At 42.5% G+C, this 23,461-nt stretch overlaps 1 protein-coding gene across 1 annotated transcript; it reads right to left on the bottom strand.

Annotated features, from left to right (window-relative positions):
• Positions 1–1,261: 1,261 nt before the first annotated feature.
• On the bottom strand, positions 1,262–22,084 carry LOC130168018 (alpha-2-macroglobulin-like). Its single transcript, XM_056374589.1, has 36 exons — positions 21,922–22,084; positions 21,569–21,749; positions 21,273–21,429; positions 20,247–20,299; positions 19,636–19,656; positions 18,880–19,045; positions 18,715–18,799; positions 18,450–18,600; positions 17,102–17,219; positions 16,861–16,970; positions 16,603–16,770; positions 16,138–16,365; positions 15,260–15,323; positions 14,988–15,133; positions 13,860–14,009; positions 13,620–13,760; positions 13,422–13,524; positions 13,163–13,322; positions 12,451–12,676; positions 7,897–8,023; positions 7,611–7,732; positions 7,419–7,470; positions 7,033–7,116; positions 6,312–6,488; positions 5,889–5,964; positions 5,427–5,583; positions 5,074–5,148; positions 4,307–4,469; positions 4,027–4,214; positions 3,404–3,616; positions 2,639–2,763; positions 2,280–2,370; positions 2,128–2,196; positions 1,939–2,044; positions 1,710–1,751; positions 1,262–1,515 (listed from the first exon to the last, which is right to left on the bottom strand). Exons 1-36 carry the CDS (start codon positions 22,005–22,007, stop codon positions 1,511–1,513), a joined length of 4,386 nt encoding a protein of 1,461 aa, XP_056230564.1. The 5' UTR covers positions 22,008–22,084; the 3' UTR covers positions 1,262–1,510.
• Between the last annotated feature and the right edge of the window lie 1,377 nt (positions 22,085–23,461).

Here is a 23,461-nt window from a genome sequence, read left to right as displayed (position 1 = left end):
AATGCTAGCTGCCGTTACCGAACCCTGGCCGGAGTAACAACAGTTAGTTCCGACCAAGTGCATGTAGAGTTGTTAAATTAACCGTTAAATAAGTAATATCACACGAGACGGAGTTATGTTATACTGAATATCAGCACGGCTGTGATTCCCTCATAGATAAGAGCCCGCATTTCTACTCGTGCCATATTAGTTAAATAAGCATTAACAGATTATGATTTGTTTGTTTATTTTATGGTTTATTTTGCTACGCATTAGTTCCGGAACTGGACTGATACGGGACTGTTGCAAAGGAACACAAACATTTGAAAAACTGAGACATAAAGTGCACACTAGCTTGCTACTCTAACACGTTACCTCAGGTGGGTGCTTAAGCATCCAGGCTTCTTCCCTTCATCCTTTTCTGACCACCATACATCGTTTAAATCAAATGTTGTTTCTGGAAATATATATTTATCCTTGCAAAGTTTGTGTCAATCTCAGATTGACAACGACCGTTAATGTAATTTTGATCAACGGTTAATAGAACACAGCCGAAGCGGAGTGATACATGTAGTTAACGGTTGTACTCTATATCAGCACTCATGGAATGCCTCTCGTCCAATCAAATTACTTGGTCGGAACTAACTGTTGTACAATTAGTTACACTAACGGCCGTTATCTATCTTAGATTGTAGCAAACTTTGCACTGCGAAGATGAATATATTTCCAGAAATAACATTTGTATTAGACTATGTGTTGTCGTCAGGATGAAGGGAAGGAAAGAAGCCTGCACACTTCGGTGCACACCTTCAAGTGCGCCGATTTGACAGGTCAGGAAAAATGTTTTATGTGTTGCTTAGCAAAAGTCCAGCACTAGTTCAGTTGTGGAACTATTTGTTTTGGCGTAGCTAAATAAATGACGAAATAAATATGCAAATCATGATCTGTAGTTACTTATTAATGTTAACTGATATGGTCCACATAAAACTGTTGTATAAAACCAATATCACATATGAGGGAGTGATGTACTGAATATCAGCAAGGTGGTGATTAGGAACGAGGTCGCAGCCTTCACTAGTTCTTGAGATATTTCACAAATAAAAAATTAAAATTTCCGTGTGGCACTCAAGGAAAAGTTACGGGATCAAGTCATTACGATTCCTCCTCTGCGGTTTATAGTCTGCAAAGACACTACAAGAACTGTAGCTACTATTAACATAGTAACTGTAAATGTGTTTTTCATCATTATTTGATCATTTATCAAAGTGAAACACCAAACCAGTTCTGAGTGGGACATTCATATCACTTTACTTTATTGTGCATTATACATTAGTTTCAGACACATTTAGACACATACAGTAGTTACACAGTAAATGTGTTGAGCAAATGTTGACTGTTGGTTTGTACGTGTCTGTCTACACAAACAAACATGGAGTTTCACAAGGTACACAAAATGTTTCTAATAAAAATGCTGGTGTTTTTAAATATGCTGGTAACCGTGACAACCTGATGACTGACCACACTTCTCTCTTTAAGCTGCAAAAGAACAAGAAGATATAATCCACGGTGAGGACTTAGTCTACAGTATGTTACAAACATACTTTGAATATAACGAGTGAAAGATTCTTAGTAGTTTAAGACATTGGTGCTGTTTGTGGTTTAGATTTTTCAGCCATAAATCTATTCAGAAAGAAATATTGTTGTGTTATTGCATCATTAAGGATCGTTACCTGCAGCACAAGGGTAGATGTACTGTGTCTCAGCCTGGTCACCTGAGAGGAAAAAGAACAGGAAGCGAGATGGTTTTGTTTTGTTTTTTTAAATCAAACTTTCTTCATTTGTTCAACAGTCCAACACATTTCACACTTATACTCAGCATTACAATTCTGATAAGTACTCAGTTTTGGTCTGTGTAAAAGGGATTATGGTGTGTGTAGGAGGTCTGAGTATCAGTTTTACTTGGCTGGTAGTAGTCATAGATCTTGACCACGGCTGGCTTCAGGTTCTGCACTGGGAGCTCCTGTATGAGCTCTAAGCTGTGGTTGATGTCTATGTCCTTTGGTAGCTGTTGGAAGAAAAACAGACGATACGATCAGTAACAAATCTGGAGAGCACCATCTGTTGATCCCCACTGTGAATTCCTCTCACCTCCCGAATGTAGACCATAACGTGGTCTTTCTTTTGTTCAACACGGTCCACCAGCAAAGCACCTTGGAGCTGTGAGGAGACGATACTCAGCTTCATCAACACATGAAAACTCATCAGTTTCTACTGAGCTCAAAGTTTCTCTAATAACTCACCCGTTTCAGAGACTCTGGGTCTGGGACAAAGCCAGAAAGCATTTTGATATCCAGGATCACCATGTTGGTAGTGGTCTCCTTTCCACTATATCTGCATCAGAACCATGACAACGTGATGTTACACACCTTCACCCTGTTCTTCATAGCTCTACTAGTTGTACGCATGGACGTTTTTCATCTGAGACTTTGGGGGATTTGTTTACAGTTAGGATATGTTTGAGCTACGTAGTAATGTTTCCCACACGTCCATCCACCAACAGTTCCTCAGTACAGCTGCACTGTGCAGATTATTGTTCATCAAAAATGTCAGTATTTCCTCTGTCATTGCTGTCATTTCTATCTGCTTGTCAATTACTTACAGAGACTTAAACTTCAAATTGAGTTTGGGTCTTTGAGATTTGTTGTTGCACACAGCTTCTGGTATGACCTCAACACTTAAGGTTGTGACATCAGTAGGAGTTGGGATGTTGTAGTGAACAGAAATCTGGAAAACAGGCACACAAGGAAAGTTTAATATAAAAAAAATACTGAATTTCCTTCACTGAACTTGGTTCAAATTTATTCTGCATCAAAGTTTATCCTTCGAGAAGCATCATGCTGTTTTCAAGCAGGTCTCGTGTGTGCATCCTGGTTTTAGGTTCATACATTTAGACATCAAAGTTAAAAAATGCCTGACTCTCATGTCAAATAGCTTAATGTAGCATCATCCATCAAAGGTCAAGTACAAGGTTTCACTTCTTATCTTTATATCTGACCCTTTACTTTGCCTACCAGACCTCCTGGAGTTTGATGAAATAGCCAAATACACGGTCCATCTTCAAAAAGTGATTTGACAGGAGCTCTCTGTTTCAGTGTCCTTTAAGATTTTAGGTTAAAAATTCTAAATGAAATGGATATGGCGCCTACATCACTCTACTTATTTCAGCGTCTCCCAATCGTTTCAACAAAATCCTTTTAGAATAATTTGAATAGTCAGATTTCACCATTTAATTAAAAAGAAACAAACTAAACAAAAATGGCACTTTGTAACTTTCTGTATTGCTCCACTGCTTCCAGCCTGAAGGCAGTGTCGTAAGGAGGACGTACTTCAAAGAGACACAGTTAGAGCGCCGGTGCAGACTGACCTGCATTGAAGCACATGCAGTGCCCTTCACCTCCAGGCTGTACTTTCCCGTCACGTCGGGCAGCGTCTTCTCCTGGTAGAGCAGCTTGTTGTTTTGGTTCACATCAATTGTCAGCTGGCCACTGGGGGACTGGACGGTCACTGTGCTCGAACCCTCTGGACTGAACACCAGAGTGGAGTACAGAGCCAGAGCCTGAAGAGCCACCACCGTGTCCTACAACACACACGCGACTCAGTATATTCAGGTCACTCATTCGGACTGTGCTGAACACAGGAGTCCATGTTGTATGAGATATGTAACAAACATCGTTGTTGAGAGGTAATGCAGCACAGATCATATTTCAGCTTTGAGAACAATAATAGGAAACAACATTTTCATTTTTCTTAATATCAGGTCTCTGTAAATGTTGATTTTCATACAGAAATGTAAGATAAGAAAGTTTCAATTTAAACTGGATATTTTGCTCTGTTTATGTGATTTGTAGTTAATGGCCTCTAACACTGCTGTTGTCCTCGGTGTGGTGTAACCACTGATTGTGGAGGTACTGGGTAACGTTGTTTTCATCATATTTGTCCAGGAAGTATAGTACAGTACGGTCCAGCTTTATGCTGTTTGGGCTGTACCTGTGTGGAGGAGAAGCCTCCATAATGGTTCTGCTGGCCTGTCAACCATCTGACGATGCCAGAGGTGTAGCCCAGGTCTTCAGGAGTGGGGGAGGCACTGAGTTTAGCCAGCATAACGTAGGAGCTGATCTCCACAGACAGAGAGGCTGAAGTATCTGTTGCTGTCTGAGACCAGTGGAGGAGACCCCCTAAAAACAGCCATCACAAACAAACAGGCATGAGAGGAGCTGCGTTCACAGTAACTGAATCCAGAATGACTTCCTGTAGGAGGACGGCTCACCTTGTTTCACTGCGACGGTGTCTAGGTGCTGCAGAAGGTGATCACGTGTCTCTGTGTCTCCTGCCAGGGTGAAGACGTACGCCAGCAGAGCTGTAGTGTAGGTGTTGCTGAGTTCACCGATGGACTCCTTGAGGCAGGACAGGCTCTTCTTCACCACATCCTCCTGTAAGAGATTAAAAGAAAACATATGTTGTACTGACAATCATAAAAAATATGATTTAAAATAACAAGTCATTCATCTGTCTCTGAATTAATGGCAGGTGTTTTCAATATTGGAAGTCAAATACACAATATGTGTTTGGCATTCATGAAGTTTAAGTCACAAAATAGTGTCTAACATAACCACCACATTTAAAATCTGAGGTCATCTGTTCGCTTGTTACCAAAGTGAGACAGAGATACTGCAAATGAATGGAACAATGTCAGTTCTTCAGGGCTGGGCTATTACACGCTCTCATTTTCTTGACCCTTTTTTCTTCCACTTTTCTGTCAGTCTCTTTCTTTCTGTCTGGAAATCTACAACAATATTCAAAAGGACATGAGTGATTTCTACATCTGGACAGAGATAAAAACCTGAGTCATTTAACAACTAACAATTAACGACATGTTGAAACGGGAACAACTATGGACCGACATTTATATAGAAATCACAGAACAATTTTATGTTCTTGTTTTACTGGTGCAGAGGTGATTTGTTTGTGTGTAGATTTTGTAATTGTGCAGTTTAGAAAAAAACAAGATATTTTTGGGGGAAAGAGTCTACTCACAGTAGCAGAGATTTTCATCTCCAAGAAGGCAGCAGTGATGTAAGCACTGAGAGTCACTTCATCAGACACACCACCCTGTAGAGAGGAAGCACCAATCAGACATCATCATCACTGTACTTCCAACATGCAGATGCCTGATTTTGAGCACTGCCTACAGACTGAAAATGGTGGCAGTGTTAACAAATTATTGTCACTCACAAACTGCAAATAAATTTGTAATAAGTTGGTCACTGCTCAGTTATTAAAGAAAGGGGTCCTGCTACAGCGAGATGAGAGTCAGTGAAGATGAACATGTCTAACCTTCAGTTTCAGTTGTCGTATTTTATCACACTCTGCAGGTAGCGTCAGCTTACCTTCATTCTGTTGTTAAAAAGTTTTCCTGACGCCAGGAAACAGCCGTTTTCTCGTTGAGTACTCTCCAGCCAAGTCTTAGACTCTTCAATATTTTTTGGGTCAATGTAGATGAAAGACTGAGCTTTGGCAAAAGATCTCAACACAAAAGCAGTCAGCCTGAGGACATCAAAACAAGGTTAGACAATAACTGACAATGAAACGAAGAGGAAGCACTGGATCTGTATAATGCCTCAGGATAGTCAACATGACACACTAAACATAACATGTTATGTTTAAGGTCATTGGCAGGGCTGTTTCATGCATTAATTAGCAGTACAGATAAACATGCTTTCTTGACCGTAACAAAGTGCAATCACATCATCTACTTGCTGCTGTTCTGTTCGGGTTCTTTTCTTAAGGTAATGACATGATACGTGTTGCACAGCATCTAAATCATGACTGATCAGTAATGTTCTTCTCACCAGGTGTTTCCTGGTCCTGATCCGAATGTGCTGTAAGCACCGTCTCCGTGTTTGTAGTTCAGCTGTCTCTGGTAGCCTGTATCACAATAGAAACACAAGCTTGTTAGAGCACAATGATGCACACGTTGTCAGATAAATGGATTTTTGAAAAAGTGTGGATGTACAGACGTAAAGCAAAACAACATTTTGGGGAATGTTACGTGTTTATTAGAGGGTGGAGAGAGATGACAGGAAATAAGGGGAGAGAGGGGGAATGACAGCAAAGGTCTGTGGTCAGATATGAGCTGGGACGCTGCAGTCTCCCTCCAGGGCGCCCCTGATATGTTGTCTCCAATTTGAACGATGAGCATTTTCCAGTGATTACACATGGCAACGGTTCTGCTTATGTTTTGTGTAACAGATTGTTCAGATAAAGAGACTCACCACTGGTCAGGAAGTTGGTGGCTTTCTCCAGGATGGCTGGGGTCAGCTGCTTTGTGTTTTTCAGGTACTGGAGGATGTAGATGTTGGGAGCCAGGAGCGCCATGTTCTGCTCACCACATCCATACGGCATCTGTAGCAGCCCATCCAGGTTTTTCAGGGCTCGGCCCAGAATGTCACCTGCACAAAAACACTGACTCACTAAGACTGAACATCTAACTGATCCGACTTTTAAAGGTCCATATCGTCTAAAGGTCCCTGTCCATGTGTTGTTTGATTATAGATCAGCTCTAGGTTCTATATTAATACTGTCAAAGCCTCAGTCCACAGAGAAATGCACACAGCCTGTATTCAGAAACTGAGCCGTCAGGACTTCCTGTAACTTTGTGATGTCACAACAAAGAGAGGCTCAGAGCCTCCTCTCTTCTGATTGGCTCACCGACCTGTTGTTACTAGAGCTCCAGAGAGAAGCCTGAGAGAGGAGATGTAAAACTACACTGAGATGGTTTTTGGTTCTTTAAACCACAAATATATCTTCTTATGGATCAACACAAAATAAGTAATCAAATAAAACAAAAATATGGGACCTTTAATTTCAGATTGATTAGAGAAGATGCCCATCAGTTTGTCATGGCACAGTTGGTATAAAAAGATGTTAATAAGCCTCTAATAGAGCAGATACAGTAAGTTGCTACACTCAAGTGAAATGAATTAATCAGGTTACCCAGGACTGATAGTGAAGCACGGGCGGATCCAGCAATCACATTCTCAGGGAGCTGTAAGTCTATTTCCTCCGTCAAAGCCTCTCCTGCAGACAGGGAACAGTTTTAGAGAGAAACTCAAGTAGCAGTCAATCAAAACAAAGATGTCATGTACATTTAACCTGTGGTCAGTGGATCATGAATTGTAACAGAACAGACTGGAAGTTACGATCAGTGTCATGACAAATTGCTGTGTCAGTTCTTCCATTACAGTTTACTGATAAAATACATGAAAATGCATTGAGGTGATGACATTTAAAATAATATGAGGCACTTGCACTGAACTTGACACAATTGCCATAATAACCTAGGATAAATTTAGACATCCAATCTACTCCACCCCTCCTACCTTTTGGACAGAGCAGCCAGTTGTGGGTCTTTGTCATCTCAGTGCCTTCAGCCTGAGAGGGAAGGAGGGAGGGAATACTGTGAGTTCTGTGAGCGAGTCTTCATCTTGTATCAAATGCAAAAAAAAAAAAAAGAAAAGAAAAAGTTTTTGGCATAAACTTTTTCTCTTTGATCTTCTTTTTAAGGCACCAACCTTTACAATGAGAGATCGTGTGACCACATCGATACGACCTCTGTCCAGCATGCTCACAACCTCGTTGTTACATGAAGTGTGGGATGCCACAGCCTCAGCAGACACAGTCACATTCATAACCCCTAAAAAAAAAAAGATCACAAAACACAATAAATCCTAAAAGTATCAAAGTGTTTTGTCGATCTTATTGATTTCATACGAATGAAAAAGAAAGTTTAGCTGGGGAAAGAGGGGCAGCAATTCCTCCAACCCTTTAATATTTTGTGGATGAAAGCTTAATCCTCACCTAGGACTGAAGGGGCCATGGTCCAGCTGAGGGTCTTGCGCTCATTGCCACACAAACAGGATGTGTACTCGTCACCAGAAAGTGGGGTGAGAGTGTAATCTAAGGAGGGTGTTGGAGTCACAGTGAGCTGTTCAAGAGACAATAATGTATTTTAAAATTGGAGGTGAACAAATGTTCAAACTGATACCATCGCGTTGCTACAAATAAAATATGAGACGTCATGAGAAGTCATAAAACTATGAATCACCCAAAATTCTTTAAAGTTAATGAACTGTAGAGACACCATCATGGAAATTGGATAATCACATTGTCAATTCTAAAAATATTTGCTCTTAAGTAATAAAAAAAATAATGCCAAAGTGCATCTTATTACCTTTTTCTCTCTCAAATAAACAGATATCGAATCATCAGGCTGTTTGAAAACTGACCAAGTTAAGAAAACAAGGATTTCAAAGAGTTTCAACAATGTTTTAAAAGTTACTGTGAAACATACTGATTCCATCCTGAAGTGAAATTGTTTCAATAAGAAAAATCAGACCCTTGTTTAGTTCAACTCATAACCCACACATTTACAGTGTGGTACATCCATAACTTTACTTAATCCTATATCCATAGTCCATGTTTTGTGGAGATATTTCTGATCTTTACTTTGTGCTGCGTATCATCCGAGTTAAAGACATTCAGTGTTTTCTTATGAAGAAAAACTGTGATCACAATACGACCATGTGACACTTAAAGACAGGATAGTGTAACAGCATGTTGCATATTTTGTGTTGGATCTGCACAGGGGCTTCCCACAGACAACCAGTGAAGTCGTATTTAATCACAGATTATCATTTCAGTGATTGTAAACCCATAAACTGCATTAATTAATTAAATGCATGTCCACCACAGGATGAAGTGCAGCAACTTTACTGAATTTCCTCTGACTTTTCATGTGGCGTCATCATCAGGTTCAAAATTTCAATTGGTCAAAAAAGTAAATAAATAATAAAATAAATAACTCCTCCTTGAACCGTCACCTTACCGTGGTGGAGGAGTTTGAGAGCCCTAATGACCCTAGGAGCTATGTTGTCGGGGCCATTTTGCCCCTGGTAGGGTCTCCCAAGGCAGATTGGTTCTAGGTGAAGGGCCAGACAAAGAATGGTTCAGAAGATCCTAATGATGAGTAATATCAAGAACCCGAGTACCCGGCCCGGAGGGACACCGGGGCCCCGCCCTGGAGCCAGGCCTGGGGTTGGGGCCCGTGGACGAGCGCCTGGTGGCCGGGCCTTGGCCCATGGGGCCTGGCCGGGCCCAGCCCGAACCGGCTACATGTGTTCGTCTCCCAGTGGGCTCACCACCTGCAGGAAGAGTCAGCGGGATCCGGTGCAGTGTGGATTGGGCAGCAGACCAAGGCGGGGGCCTTGGCTGTCCAATCCTCGGTTACGGAAACTGTTTTTTTGGAACATGGAACGTCACCTCTCTGGCGGGGAAGGAGCAGGAGCTTGTGGAAGAGGTTGAACAATACCGGCTAGATATAGTCAGCCTCACCTCGACACATAGCGTCGGCTCCGGAACCCAAGTTCTTGAGAGGGGCTGGTCTCTCCTCTTTGCTGGAGTTGCTCCGGGTGAGAGGCGGAGGGCCGGGGTGGGCTTTTTGGTGTCCCCCAGGCTCTCTGCCTGTATGTTGGAGTTTACCCCGGTGGACGAAAGGGTTGCGTCCCTGTGTCTTCGGGTCGGGGGTTGGGTTCTGACTGTTGTCGGTGCCTATGCACCGAACAGCAGTTCAGACTACCCGCCTTTTTTGGAGTCCTTGGGACGGGTGCTGGAAAGTGCCCAGAAAGGGGACTCCATTGTCCTACTGGGAGACATTTCAACGCTCACGTGGACAATGACAGCGTGACCTGGAAGGGTGTGGTGGGGAGGAACGGCCTGCCCGATCTGAACCCGAGCGGCGTTCAGTTATTGGACTTCTGTGCTAGACACAGTTTGGCCATAACTAACACCATGTTCAAACATAAGGATGTCCACAGGTGCACGTGGCACCAGGACACCCTAGGTTGCCGGTCAATGATCGACTTTGTAGTCGTATCATCAGACCTGCGGCCGTATGTTTTGGACACTCGGGTGAAGAGAGGAGCAGAGTTGTCAACCGACCACCACCTGGTGATGAGTTGGATCAGATGGCGGGGGAAGACGCCGCGCAGACCTGGCAGGCCCAAACGGGTTGTGAGGGTCTGCTGGGAACGCCTGGCGGAAGAACCTGTCAAGATGATTTTCAACGCACACCTCCGGCAGAGCTTCGATCGCGTCCCAAGGGGCGGTGGGGGACATTGAGTCCGAGTGGGCCTTGTTCCGCTCTGCTATTGTTGAGGCGGCTGTTGCAAGCTGCGGCCGCAAGGTAGCTGGGGCCAGTCGTGGCGGTAACCCCCGTACCCGCTGGTGGACACCAGGGTTGGGGGAAGCCGTCAGGCTGAAGAAAGAGGCCTACAGGGCGTGGTTGGCCTGTGGGTCTCCGGAATCAGCTGACTGGTACCGGCGGGCCAAGCGGAGTGCAGCCGAGGCAGTTGCTGAGGCAAAAACTCGGGCGTGGGAGGAGTTCGGTGAGACAATTGAGGAAGACTATCGTTCGGCTACAAAAAGGTTCTGGCAAACCGTCTGGCGCCTCAGGGGAGGAAGGCGGCAACTCGCTCACACTGTTTACAGTGGGGGTGGGGAACTGCTGATGTCTACTGAGGATATAGTTGGACGGTGGAAGGAATACTTTGAGGAGCTCCTCAATCCCACCAACACGTATTCCGTGGAGGAAACAGAGCCAAGAGACCTGGGGATGGATGGTCTTATCTCCGGGGCGGAAGTCGCCGAGGTAGTGAAACAACTGCGCGGTGGCAGAGCCCCGGGGGTGGATGAGATCCGCCCTGGGTATCTCAAGGCTCTGGATGTTGTAGGACTGTCTTGGTTGACACGCCTCTGCAACATTGCGTGGACATCGGGGGCAGTGCCTCTGGAGTGGCAAACCGGGGTGGTGGTACCCATCTTTAAGAAGGGTGACCAGAGGGTGTGTTCCAACTACCGGGGAATTACACTCCTCAGCCTCCCTGGTAAGGTCTATGCCAGGGTACTGGAAAAGAGGGTCCGGTCGATAGTTGAACCTCAGATCGAGGAGGAGCAATGTGGTTTTCGTCCTGGGCGTGGAACTATGGACCAGCTCTTTACCCTCGCTAGGGTGCTGGAGGGAGCATGGGAGTTTGTCAATCCAGTCCACATGTGTTTTGTGGATTTGGAGAAAGCTTACGACCTTGTTCCCAGGGGCTCCCTGTGGGGGGCGCTCCGGGAGTATGGGGTAGATGGCCCCTTGTTAGCGGCCATTAAGTCCCTGTACCAAAGGAGTGTGAGTCTGGTTCGCGTAGCCGGCAGGAGGTCGGACCTGTTCCCGGTGAGGGTTGGACTCCGTCAGGGCTGCCCTTTGTCACCGGTTCTGTTCATAACTTTTATGGACAGAATTTCTAGGCGCAGCCGGGTGGTGGACGGGTTTGGGTTCGGTGGCGGGAGGATCTCGTCTCTGCTTTTTGCGGATGATGTGGTCCTCTTAGCTTCATCGAGCACTGACCTTCAGCTCTCGCTGCGGCGGTTCGCGGCCGAGTGTGAAGCGGCTGGGATGAAGATCAGCACCTCCAAGTCTGAGGCCATGGTTCTCAGCCGGAAACGGGTGAATTGCCCGCTCCGGGTCGGGGGGGAGGCTCTGCCTCAGGTGGAGGAGTTTAAGTATCTCGGGATCTTGTTCACGAGTGAGGGTAGGATGGAGCGGGAGATCGACAGGCGGATTGGGGCGGCGTCAGCAGTGATGCGGGCGCTGAATCGGTCCGTTGTGGGGAAGAGGGAGCTAAGCCAGAAGGCGAAGCTCTCGATTTTCCGGTCGATCTACGTTCCAATCCTCACCTATGGTCATGAGCTTTGGGTAATGACCGAAAGAACGAGATCGCGAATACAAGCGGCCGAAATGAGTTTCCTCCGCAGGGTGGCCGGGCTCAGCCTTAGAGATAGGGTGAGGAGCTCGGTCGTCCGGGAGGGACTCGGAGTAGAACCGCTGCTCCTCCATGTCGAGAGGAGCCAGTTGAGGTGGTTCGGGCATCTGGTGAGGATGCCTCCTGGACGCCTCCCCTGGGAGGTGTTTCGGGCATGTCCCACCGGGAGGAGGCCTCGGGGCCGACCGAGGACACGCTGGAGAGATTATATCTCTCGGCTGGCCTTGGAACGCCTCGGGATTCTCCCGGAGGAGCTGGTGGAGGTGGCTGGGGAGAGGGCCATCTGGACCTCTTTGCTGAGGCTGCTGCCCCCGCGACCCGGATCCGGATAAGCGGGAGACGACGACGACGACGACAACAAAAAAGTAAATAAATAATAATTTAAAAAAAACCCATCCAATCCAGATGCAAATTAGCAAATGTTTACATGCTAACATGCTTCGATCTACATAAGGAACATTACACCAGCATGGTAACATCGTCATTGGGATGTTAGCATGTTAGCATGCTGACATTAGCATTTAGCTCATGTGTAAACACTCATTACCATGATGCAAGTGGACAGGTAGTTGAAGATGGTTGCCTTCAGTTCAAAGTGCTCCCCCCGGATGATGGAGTAGGGCAGGGTGAGCTCGAGGAAGAAAGGCTGGAAGACAGTGATTTCTTTACGGGGAGCCAAGCCAAAACCCTGAGGGGACAAACAGAAAGCCTCCGTCTCCCAGGTGGTGATGGTGTCTGGGACGGTGAGGGACACATCCTTTGTTCCAGTCTCTCTGGATCAACAGATACAGAGACACATACTGTGATTTAGAAAAACTTGTTTTACATAGACCAGATTAGTCAAAGAAAAAAATTCTAGTAGATGATAATGTGTTGGATTAATTACACTCGTAACTATAGTATAGTTACTGACATAAAATAATAAAGTGTAAATATGAAATTATTGCGTTAAGCTGTGATATTGAGATTAAACAAAAATGTTGCTGAAGAAATTCACACAATATCCTAAATAAAGAGCATAATCCTGAACATGACGCACACTGACGTCATGTTATCGTGATTTGAGCCATAAGGTTAAATAAAAATATAGTTTAATATAAAAGTCTTGAAGAGCAGTTTTAGTAAATTACTTCCATGCCATTCATGTGTGCAGGGAAACAGCAAGAAGCCAGAGAGAGGGACTCTAGTGCACATGCTCTCTGGGCCCAAAGATGCACTCAAATACACTAATATTCTCTCATTTGGCAATAGAAGCTCACCCAACTTCCACCAGGTCCCATATCCAGGTCTCAGGGAAGAAAGTGCGGACTGTCTGTAATGGTGGAGGCTCAGCATAGTCTCCCCCTGCACCACCAGGTGATGCTAGTGCTACATCCATTCTGGCCACCACGGGAACACTGTTAAATCTGTAACTAATACCTAAAAGAAAATAGGAAATATTCTACCAGAGGTGGAGGACAGCATTGACACTGTGAACTGTTTTATTTCTAGTATTTCAGAAAAAAAAAAAAAAGGTACCATAGTGGGGGCCGTGGTGGCCGTGGTGGTATTCCCGTCCTCTGTACTTGAGGCATGAAGGTGTCCGGATAAACAAGTTTGTTGCCATCTTCATTCCTATATTCTTGTTAATCCAACAACATACAAGCAGAGAAGTTGGAAAGTTGTACAACAAATAATATTCTTCATATCGTAGCTAAATCGTTGTCTGAGACGTACCTCGAAAACTGTGTAAGCATCATCTCTCTCAGACGGATATGGCAAAACGTATCTTTTTGGTCTCACAAGCATGCACTCGACAGGATCCTGCACCTCATATGGAATATGCGTTGATTTTCTGACAGGCAACAAGCCAAATATCTGTAAAGAAAAACAGGGTTCAAAGCTTTAACCTGCCAAATGTTTCTCGTGTTAACAGTTGCATGCATGCATCTATTTGTGGTTGATTGCAGCAGTTACCTTGTCTGCATTCAGAGTCTTCCCCGGCTCCTTGATGAGGACGCTCTGGTCGACAGCGCTCACGCCACAAAGAGAGTCTGGCTGGGACGTCACCTGCATGGTGGTCTCCTCTCCTGGGACGGCTGAGGACGGAGAAAACTCCAGCGACACCTGACACACACAGAAAACATACATCGCCCCACCTGGACTTTAGTGGTGTAAGCTGAGAGCCTATAATCTTTATTTTAATCCAACTTCTTTATATTTTTGACAAATGCCAAAAAAATGTCCCAGATGGATTTTTACTCAGCCGGTGGTAAATTCCTGATAGTGGCTGATGTTGATCAAGCTTCAAGCTTCAGGACAGATTCTCCAATGGGAATTCAGGAATTACATACAGTACAATGTGTGAAACAAGCGTCCAGTTTACCTTTCTATTGCATGTGGAGACGCTGCACTTGTAACAGACACAGACGTCCAAACTTTCAGAGTTGGGCAGATGACAAAACTTAAAAATCATGTGGACCCACATAAACCTGTGGGGTGAAACCCTGCATTGACCTCACTGCAGTCTTGAGGGGTTAGTTATTGTCCCTCCTCGTTGCCCGTTGTGCTAAGGGTGATGCTTCCACACCAGTACACCTGTGGAACATCATCCAGTTCAGGTAAAAGTAATTCAATTACAGCTAGTGTGATTTTTACATTTACTCATTTAGCAACTACAACTGAGGGACGTCACTAAGGCTTCAGCGCAGTAGGAGACCTTGTGTAAGTACACAGTACTACATCTATTTAACCAGGTGAAGAAGTCCACAGAAAGAGCATAGTAAGTGCTAGTTAGCATGTTGGGGTGCTCTCAGAAGAGTGGAGAGGGACGCTCCAGCTTCACCATCAGGGAACCACAGACCAGAACTGGAGCATAAGGTCGTATGATTGAGTTGATGGGTGAAGACCCAGAAGTCACTCTAACGACAACCATTAGTGACTTTAATTTGACTGATCATTTCTACTAAAACATATGCCTCATGTAGACGGCTGACATGTGGTTACACTGATGTTCTGTACAAACCATTAATATACACTTTGATTCTACACCTACGTCCGACAGGTGCACGTGTTGTTGCCACGTCGTCTTCTTCTTACACTGACCTTGTGACCGAAGCATTTCTCTGTGGAGAAGTCAGCACTGTGGGCGATCACCGTCTCACTGGGCAGGATGGTGTAAGCCAGCACCTGGATGTCTGGTGCTGAGTCTGGACTCACGGTGAACTTAAAGGACACCTCGCCCTCATTAACTGAAACAACAAACCAACAGTTTGTTTCATTCACGTGCCTCCATACATCAATAAAACTGCGGTTTAAATGTTATCTGTCCATGCCTCATTTCTCCAGACTCAGGATTAAAGCCAGTCTTTACCCACCTGACTGATCTTGAACTTCAACCTGTTTAAATCCTTGCGTGACAATGGCTCCTCTGGATAAGACCTGGAGAATTTGAGAGGAAATAACACAAAAGTGATGTAAAAGTAAAACCTGATTCCCATTCAACATCAGATCACAACACTGTGTGGTGTTCTGATGTGAGTCTTTGTCACGTTGTTTGTTGTGGAATATGTAAATGTCAAAAGGTTTTCCGTACGATTCAGTGAGTAGGAGATAAAGATACGGTTTCAGTTAAAATACAGCTGCTCTAAAAACAGATCTGGGGTCTGTTTAACGTCACTTTGAGATATCTGAGTTTACTGAAGATAACTGATCCTGAATAATTGGTCTGATAAAGCTGGTTACCAACCTCTTGAAAACCAAGAGTTAAAACCCTGAGTCATTAATTGCAGCAGTAAAATGTTATGAGTCAGTGAACGAAGCACTGCACCAGAAACGAGCCGAAAATAATCAACTTACTAAATATCAAAGCAAGTAATACGTTATAAATTAGTGCCAGTTAATTCTTTTTTGATGGAGGACCCATTGAGTTGTTACAGGACTCCAGCTCGATGTGCATGTGTAAGTAACTTAATGGTTTCATAATGTTACATGTCTGTTTTCATTAGTGACAGCTACAGTAGCCATGGTAACGTTAGCTAACTTGCTGCTTTCAATGGGTTTCGTAACACCTTGTTGACAACACTAAGGGAGGGGAGGAGGGATGTGTGGCTGATGAAGCATTTGTTTTGGTCCAAGTGTAAGTAAAATGTCAATATTTAATATGAATGTCATTTTAAAATATCTTTTTTGTGTCCATGTCTCTGTAAAAAACCCAACTAGAGACAACCTGAGGGACAGTTCACCCATCACTCACCAGGTACATCACATGCACAGAGCCCTGTTTCTCTCCCACCACTGTGTACCGGATGGAGATGTCCTCTTCTTTGTCACAGGGAAGTGGTTCATCCTTCTTCTTCACCTCCAGGGTGCTGACTGTTTTAGTATCAGGAGTAGAAGCCTGGGCCAAGGACACTGTATGATGTCCATCCTCATAGTATGGAGTTCTATAACCGGAGTAGCCCAGTTCTGGTTTATTGCTAACCTAGGTTGTAGAAAGGAAACATTATAAATAAGCTCATGGTGGTTGAGACAGAAGAAAACTTTGGAAAGTAGGACCAGTTTTTACAAGCAAGGTAAATGTTGAGATATAGAGTATGACCACTAGCTACTATGGTGGAACCTTGGTCAGTTGTGGCATATTCAGAAAGCATTTCATTTCATCTTTTGTGCTGCGATGTCATCTTCATGAAAGCTCATTCGATTTTGGCTTCCGACTTACGTGGAGCTGGATGTCGCCTCCAAAGGTTTCTGTGTTAAGTGAGAAACTGGCGAAGCCATTGCTGTCAGTGGTGAGATTATGTAGCCGACTTGCTGACCACCTTTCACCCTTAAACACGTAGAGCTTCATGTCAGGAATGGGTGTATTATTGAAGTGAACTGCTTTGACCTGTTGAAAAGCACAAAAAGTTATATCTATGAAAATGCACATGGCTTCTGTGGACATACTAAAGAAGTGACAACCACATGTTACACTTACTTGTCCCGCCACATTTTCTCCTTTGTTATAAATCTTGGGTGTGTGAATAAAGGACAGCTTCCCAATAACATGAGAAATCTGTATCCTCGTCTCTTGTGGGCGTGAAATACCTACACAAGAAGTCTCCATGTTACAACAATGTGTGCGCCATATTGTTTAGATACATGATGCACTGTGTTTTTCCAACACAAAAACTTCTTCTTTTTAAAAAAAATGATAAATAAAACACAATAAGACTTGCCTGTTCCTTCCTCTTCCATTTTGACTCTGAACCGCAGGTGATCTTGCACCGCTTTCTTGTCCATCTTTGTGAAGGTCGACATCGGGATGGTAAAAGCAGCACAGCCTGTCTTGTCCGTCTAAAAGGTACAATAAAATAAGATTAAATAAAAACACAAAAAATACACATAACAGATTAAGTTAGTGATGTAATTCAAACTTTAAACTGGTTACGACACTTTCTTACATTCAGTCACATTTTTCAGTTAGTTACTTTCTCAGTATTTGCAGTTCAAACTGTCAAGCACTGTTCAGACCTTGTCATCTTCTTGTAAACTGTATTCCTGTTAGAGTGACATGTCACACACTTGCCCCAGCGACCACCTAGCAACTATTTAGTTACGCCATAGCAATCAAGTTGAACACCCTGGTTTCATTTTGCTTTTACTGTGTTTTTGCATGCGTTTGTGTTTCTACACGGCATCTGCTCCCTCTAATTGTCCTTATTTATATTGAAGCGTATTGTTTGTCCTCCCTCTGTAACTCTACCTTATTTCTGTCCTGCTTTCTATGTGCTATATAAACAAAGTTATTATTAATTTGGTATTCAGAAATAATTAGGACAACTTCTGTAGCCAAGCGCTTACATCAAAGACCATCTTTGAACAGATATTAGGATATTTTGTCTCTGATTACGATAATGTGTGACTATGCTGTCAAATAACTAATGTTATATAGATGTAAGAATGATAAGAATATGATCTGTATGGTATGAATGTAATGTGTGTGTGCTTGCTTCAATGTTGATATGAGAGGTAATCATATGTATCTGTATAGTAAAGTATACAGTATAGTGGAACATAATGATGTAAACTGAATATAATAAAGGATGTAATAAGAATAATAATGAAAATATATAATAATCTTTTATATGATATCCTCTCAGTGTAATAGTGATATATCTTACAACAAAAAATATGATAATTATATGAAATAGTGTCAAATAATATGAAATTAGTGCAGTGATATTTTACATAATATAATAATTAAAAATATATCATTATATTACATAATAGTCATTATTATAGTATAAAATTTCCTGCTTTAACTGAACAAACTCCCTCTGCTGGTGAAGACTGTGAGATATGGTTGAAAGCTTGGGGAAAAAAAAAAAAGCCAGTAAGCTTGAGTTTAATTACTATCATGGTTTTATGCTCCTCAATTTGTAGACTGTGATGACAAGATATGAGAACATTCAGTATCTTTTCTAATGTGGTGTTAAATGTGCACAGTGTGTGATATGTACAGGATACACACGGTCTGTGTGGGCAGACGGTCTAACTCCATATGAGTCAATACAGCGACTGTACCTGCTTTGTCTCCTTGAAGCATGGGACCTCCACCAAAGGGATTCCCTCTGGATGGTCAGGGGTGATAACAGATAAAGACAAAGTATAGCGTTGAAGAGGTCGGCACACCTCAACTTCAACACTGCCTGGCACAGGCTGTCCATATGTATACCTGATAAGATGAAAATAAATAAACACACGTGTGTTGTTCAAAAGGAGGAACTCGCCACACTGCATCTGTTTCAGAGTGCAATTTGTCCTTTGTCAAGAAAGGGCTTTTACTTACTGTGCACATATTTCAGCTTTGATTTCTTCCGCCTCGATACTTACTTCATCGGTTGTGTTTATTTTCACATCAAATTTAGGCAAAACTGAAGACAAAATATGGTTGTTAATGTTCTTGCTTCGTTACAAGAGGATGGAAATGGACTGTAACAGAAACTGAACTTACCATATTTCTCCACCTTGAAGCTGTGATGAAGTTTCTGTTCGCCAAACGACACAACAACCTGGTAGAATCCTTCACTGGCCTCAGAGTTCAGGGAGTAAGACAGCTGCAATATTTTAGCATCGGATGTTTCATTCAGCCACTGTCCGATCCGGTTACTGTTAGCATCCTGTTGGACGAAATAAACCAGAAGGAACACGTGTTTACGACACAAAGAGGAAACGTGTGTGAAATACAGTGAAAACCATGGTCTCAGACTTTTGGATCCAACGGTATATTTGTTTAAAAAAGTGTCATTTAATATAGTTTAAAAAGGAGGCTGTCAACAGCTCCAGAAAAATAGTAAGTGGACCTTAAGTTAAAATTTTTTAGTTAAACTACATTAACTTAATTTAAGAAAAGGGACAAATCTATCTAAAATAAATGCAGCTTGTAAATACACGGCCTTCAAGTTAAAGTTTTTTCTTTCCAAGAATAAATTTTTCCATTGTCATTATACACAACAGATGTTTTTCAAGCTTCAGTGATGTTTGATGCTCCTGCCACAGCAAAGCCAAAAATAAGGTAGGTACCAAAATAATTTGTTAATGTTGAAATAATACCCACATGAGCTTGAGCTTTGAAATACACTCAGCTTATAAAGCACTTGATGTTTCTAGGTTTACATGCTGAATAAAAAGCGTCCCATGTTGTTTCAAGGTGTTTGTATATGTATCAAACTTAACTCTCAGTCTGAAGAGTGAATAGTATTCGTCTTACCTCGATTTCAATTATATTGTACTGCAAAAGAAAGAGAGAAAGAAAGAAGAGAGCTTTGTTAAAGAACATTTTGGTTTATATTGTTCTCATCATACAGTGTCCTAATGAGTCTGGGCGAGACATTTTCTTTATTTAAGAAATCAATAACATTCCAGTAATGAACAACCAAAGCTCTGATATCTTGATATCAGTTGACAACTGTCACACAGTCCATGCAGACTTCAGCTCTTATATTCATGTTTTTAAATATGAAACATGCAACACTTATCAACATTACAAAGGATTTTCCATAGAGTATCTGTCCTCCGTTTATATGAATTTTATCTTCTTCAACAAAATGAGAAACTAGTGTTCGGGGTGTAAAGAATTATCACAGCTTCAGGGTTGTACTATTGACCCTTAATCGGGAGCTGATTGATTAGAGACATAAATTTGATTAAAGAGAACAACCATGTCGATCACTCGCTTCATTACATGACGTCTGTTTAACTCTGCCAGCCAGTGTGTATATGTCAGTTCACCAGGGCACAAATTAAGACCTGCACAGTATCACTAACACTGTGGTTTACACATGAAATCTTAAAGAAAGGAGACACAGTTCAAACACTCACCAGCCGACTGGCAGGTCTCAACTTGGTGTCCAATGTTATGACTCTGAAATGTACTGAGAGAAATGCACAGAGATTAAATGAAGCTCATCCACAGTCGTGTTAAACATCCTGCCCGACACTAAATCTGCTTCTTCTGTCCACTCAGAAGTGACATCGGTACTATCAAACTCACAGGTTAGATAAGGTCAGAAGAAGAACAGGGGATTGACTGTTGTCTTTTACATGATTCCCTCTGTTATCTGTTTTGCATGCTTGGATTCTCTGTTTGTAAATCAGCTGAACAAACTTGACTTGATATGAAACTACATAAATATATTCAAAGAGAGGAGAGAGGATAGAAACACAAAACCTTTATTATCTGTCAGATCTTTAGACCATCAACCACACATTAAAAACCTTCATAAGCCAAAAATCCAACTAATAAAATGATCCAACATCTAAAACAATCAACTCTTATATCCGGAGCCAGGCGTTTCTTGTCATGCCCGGAGGCCAACCTGAATTCACTAACTGAATTTCCTTCAGGAATAATTAAGTATCTATCTCTCTTGCAGTCGGTGCAAAGCTCCAAAAACCTGCAGCCGCCTTGATCTCGTGAGGTTATTGTCGGCTACATTTGCATGACAACAGAGCAAGTTGGGATCAAGTCGGACTATTGGTGATCGATTCTGCCCGGGCCTGGCTCATCTCCAATGAGCCTACACTGACCAACCTCTTTAGCAACACTACCACTGTGGCGTGGGCGGAAATCTCAGGCTACAGAGAGCCAAAGTCATGACGTCACGTCGGGCTAGTCCCCCTTCAGTTAGCTTCAGTAACTCAATGCATTTCAACATTTTTTAATCGATCTTTGTGAGAAGATGAATCGTGTTCCTCTGTAGTTCTTTCTGACACTTAGAGGTTGAAACATTCATGATTTAAAAAAATACAAATTTAGCTCTAAACACTAATGTGCTGGTTATTCCCGTCTATAAACTGTATATACATTATTGTGTCCAACAGCATAGATCACCAGCTCAAAGTTACCTGTTTGTCCAGGGAGGTAGATTGGTTTATCTGTTTGGACGAACGTCATTGGCTGATAGACTCTGATCATGACTTTCCTGATTTCTTTAGAGTAAAATGTGTCGCCTCGTACCTCCACCTCGAACTTCTGCACCTCTCCATTCTGCACTACAGGAGCCTGTGAGAGAAATATAATGTATAGAAACCAGGAAAACCGTTAACAAGGCAAAACTAAACTGATAATTATATTCAACAAATTAGCACACATTCAAAAAAATGGGAAAGTGGAAATGGGAAAAAGAATCTCTGGAGCTGACCTTAAAGTGAGTACAGGTATGAAACTCTTCACTGGATGTTTGTTTGAGTAAGGTTGTGTTTGTCTCTTGGGAGATCAGAGTGACGGTCATGACCAGAGTCTCGTTGGGCTGCAGGAGACTCGCACAAAATTTTGTTTCAGCTCCAGCTTCAAGAACCGCAGGAACAGCCACCATGTACTGTCTATAGACACAGAAAGACACACACACAGTGGATACCTCGCTGGGTCTGTACTGCAGATTATTCAGCAAAACTTGATCTAATATTTAAACTAGTTTAAACACACACACAAACAATATTATCATTATTATTTTCATACAATTATTATTATTATTATTATACAAGGTAAACTTACGGTCCGGCCAACACTTGACCCACAGACATCCAGCTCAAGAAGACACACAGTGTCCATGTCCACATCTGACTCCCAGGGTGACCCATGACTGACTCGGGCAATCCTCAGTCAGCACACGTTAAATAGCCCCTGCTACAGGAACCCACCCCCTCACACAGACACCCTCCACACACACACACACAAACGCACACACACACAATTTCCAGTAAGTAAATCTCGTAAGTAAATCATTTATAGACTTCACGTTGTTTAATATTGTGTATCAGGATGGAAATTAAATATTTTTTTGTAACAGTTTAATCACGCAGTATTCAAAGTTCAGAAAGTTTGTTTGTCATTGCAGGTATAAAAAATAAACAAAGGTTCTGTGGGACCAGGATTGAGCAACTGACAAAATCAAGAATAAAATACAATAGTTTTGTGCGATGGTGTTCATATTGTATTTTATACAGTATCTCATTGTCAGACATGCTGCTCCTGGTAGTTTGTTCTGCTCGGTTCTTCCACGGTGACAAAGCCATGATTAGAGCACTGTAGTCTCCTCTGTCAATTTAAGATGTCATTGTTACAGTAAATTGAGTTCTGCAACATCGCCCTTTACCCAGCGTGGGATGTTTGATTTGGTCGTGCTCTTAACCTGATGAAAGGCCAAAGATTTTCCACTAAGTAAACCTTAGCGGACTGATAAAGTTCTCAAACTTTGCTGAGGGGTTACATCACAGTCAGAAATGTGCTTACTGTTTAAAATAGTTCAACCTCAAAACCATTTGCATTCGCATAAGACGATATATAAATAATTATATATATAATAAAAATATGCAACCACTTTTCTTGTGAGGTTTATGCAAGTAATGTACTTTTCAAGCGGAAGGTGATTAAATGTTCATTGTAGGGATAAAAAAATAAAGAAGTGCAGTAGTAGTGACAGCCATCACTAGGAGCCAACAGCAAACCATATAAAGTACAAAGATGATGATAAAGGTTTGGAGAGCCATTTTTGTTTTTACCTTGTTTCTTCCTGGTGTCAAACGGCTGATATTATCAGCTGTTAAAAACTTGCTAGTGACTCATCAGCTCTCCTCCTCGATGACAACAGACATTTCCCCATTTGTTTTGTTTGGTTTGGCTTTATGGGTCTTTTACTGGAAAAAATACCGAGCTTGCTTCGTCTTTATTTTCTTGCAATAATTAACAGCATGTTTAAACAGGAGAAGGTGCATAAGTGTGTATACTACAGAAGAGCATAGGTCAAAAACTATTTGCTTGATTAGATCTGAGGCCATAATTGCGACACATTTTACCTTTATCAAAAATTTGCAGTTCCTGTGATTTTTTCCAGCTCTTCCTATTTGATATTGATTATATTTTGATTAATTGTGCAGCCCTAATGGCTGATTCTTGTTGTGGAACACAAAATCCCACTTGTGGACATCATCAATTATGTTCACTGTGTTGTCATTTGTTTGTTGTAATTTAATTTGTTAGAGCACAATAGTGGACTGCACCTTTTTCTTTGTTGTCACTTGTGCACCAGCAGAAA

Source organism: Seriola aureovittata, chromosome 4 (genome assembly GCF_021018895.1).
Source record: "Seriola aureovittata isolate HTS-2021-v1 ecotype China chromosome 4, ASM2101889v1, whole genome shotgun sequence".
Taxonomy (NCBI): Eukaryota; Metazoa; Chordata; class Actinopteri; order Carangiformes; family Carangidae; genus Seriola; species Seriola aureovittata.
This window is presented reverse-complemented; position numbering and strand designations above follow the sequence as displayed.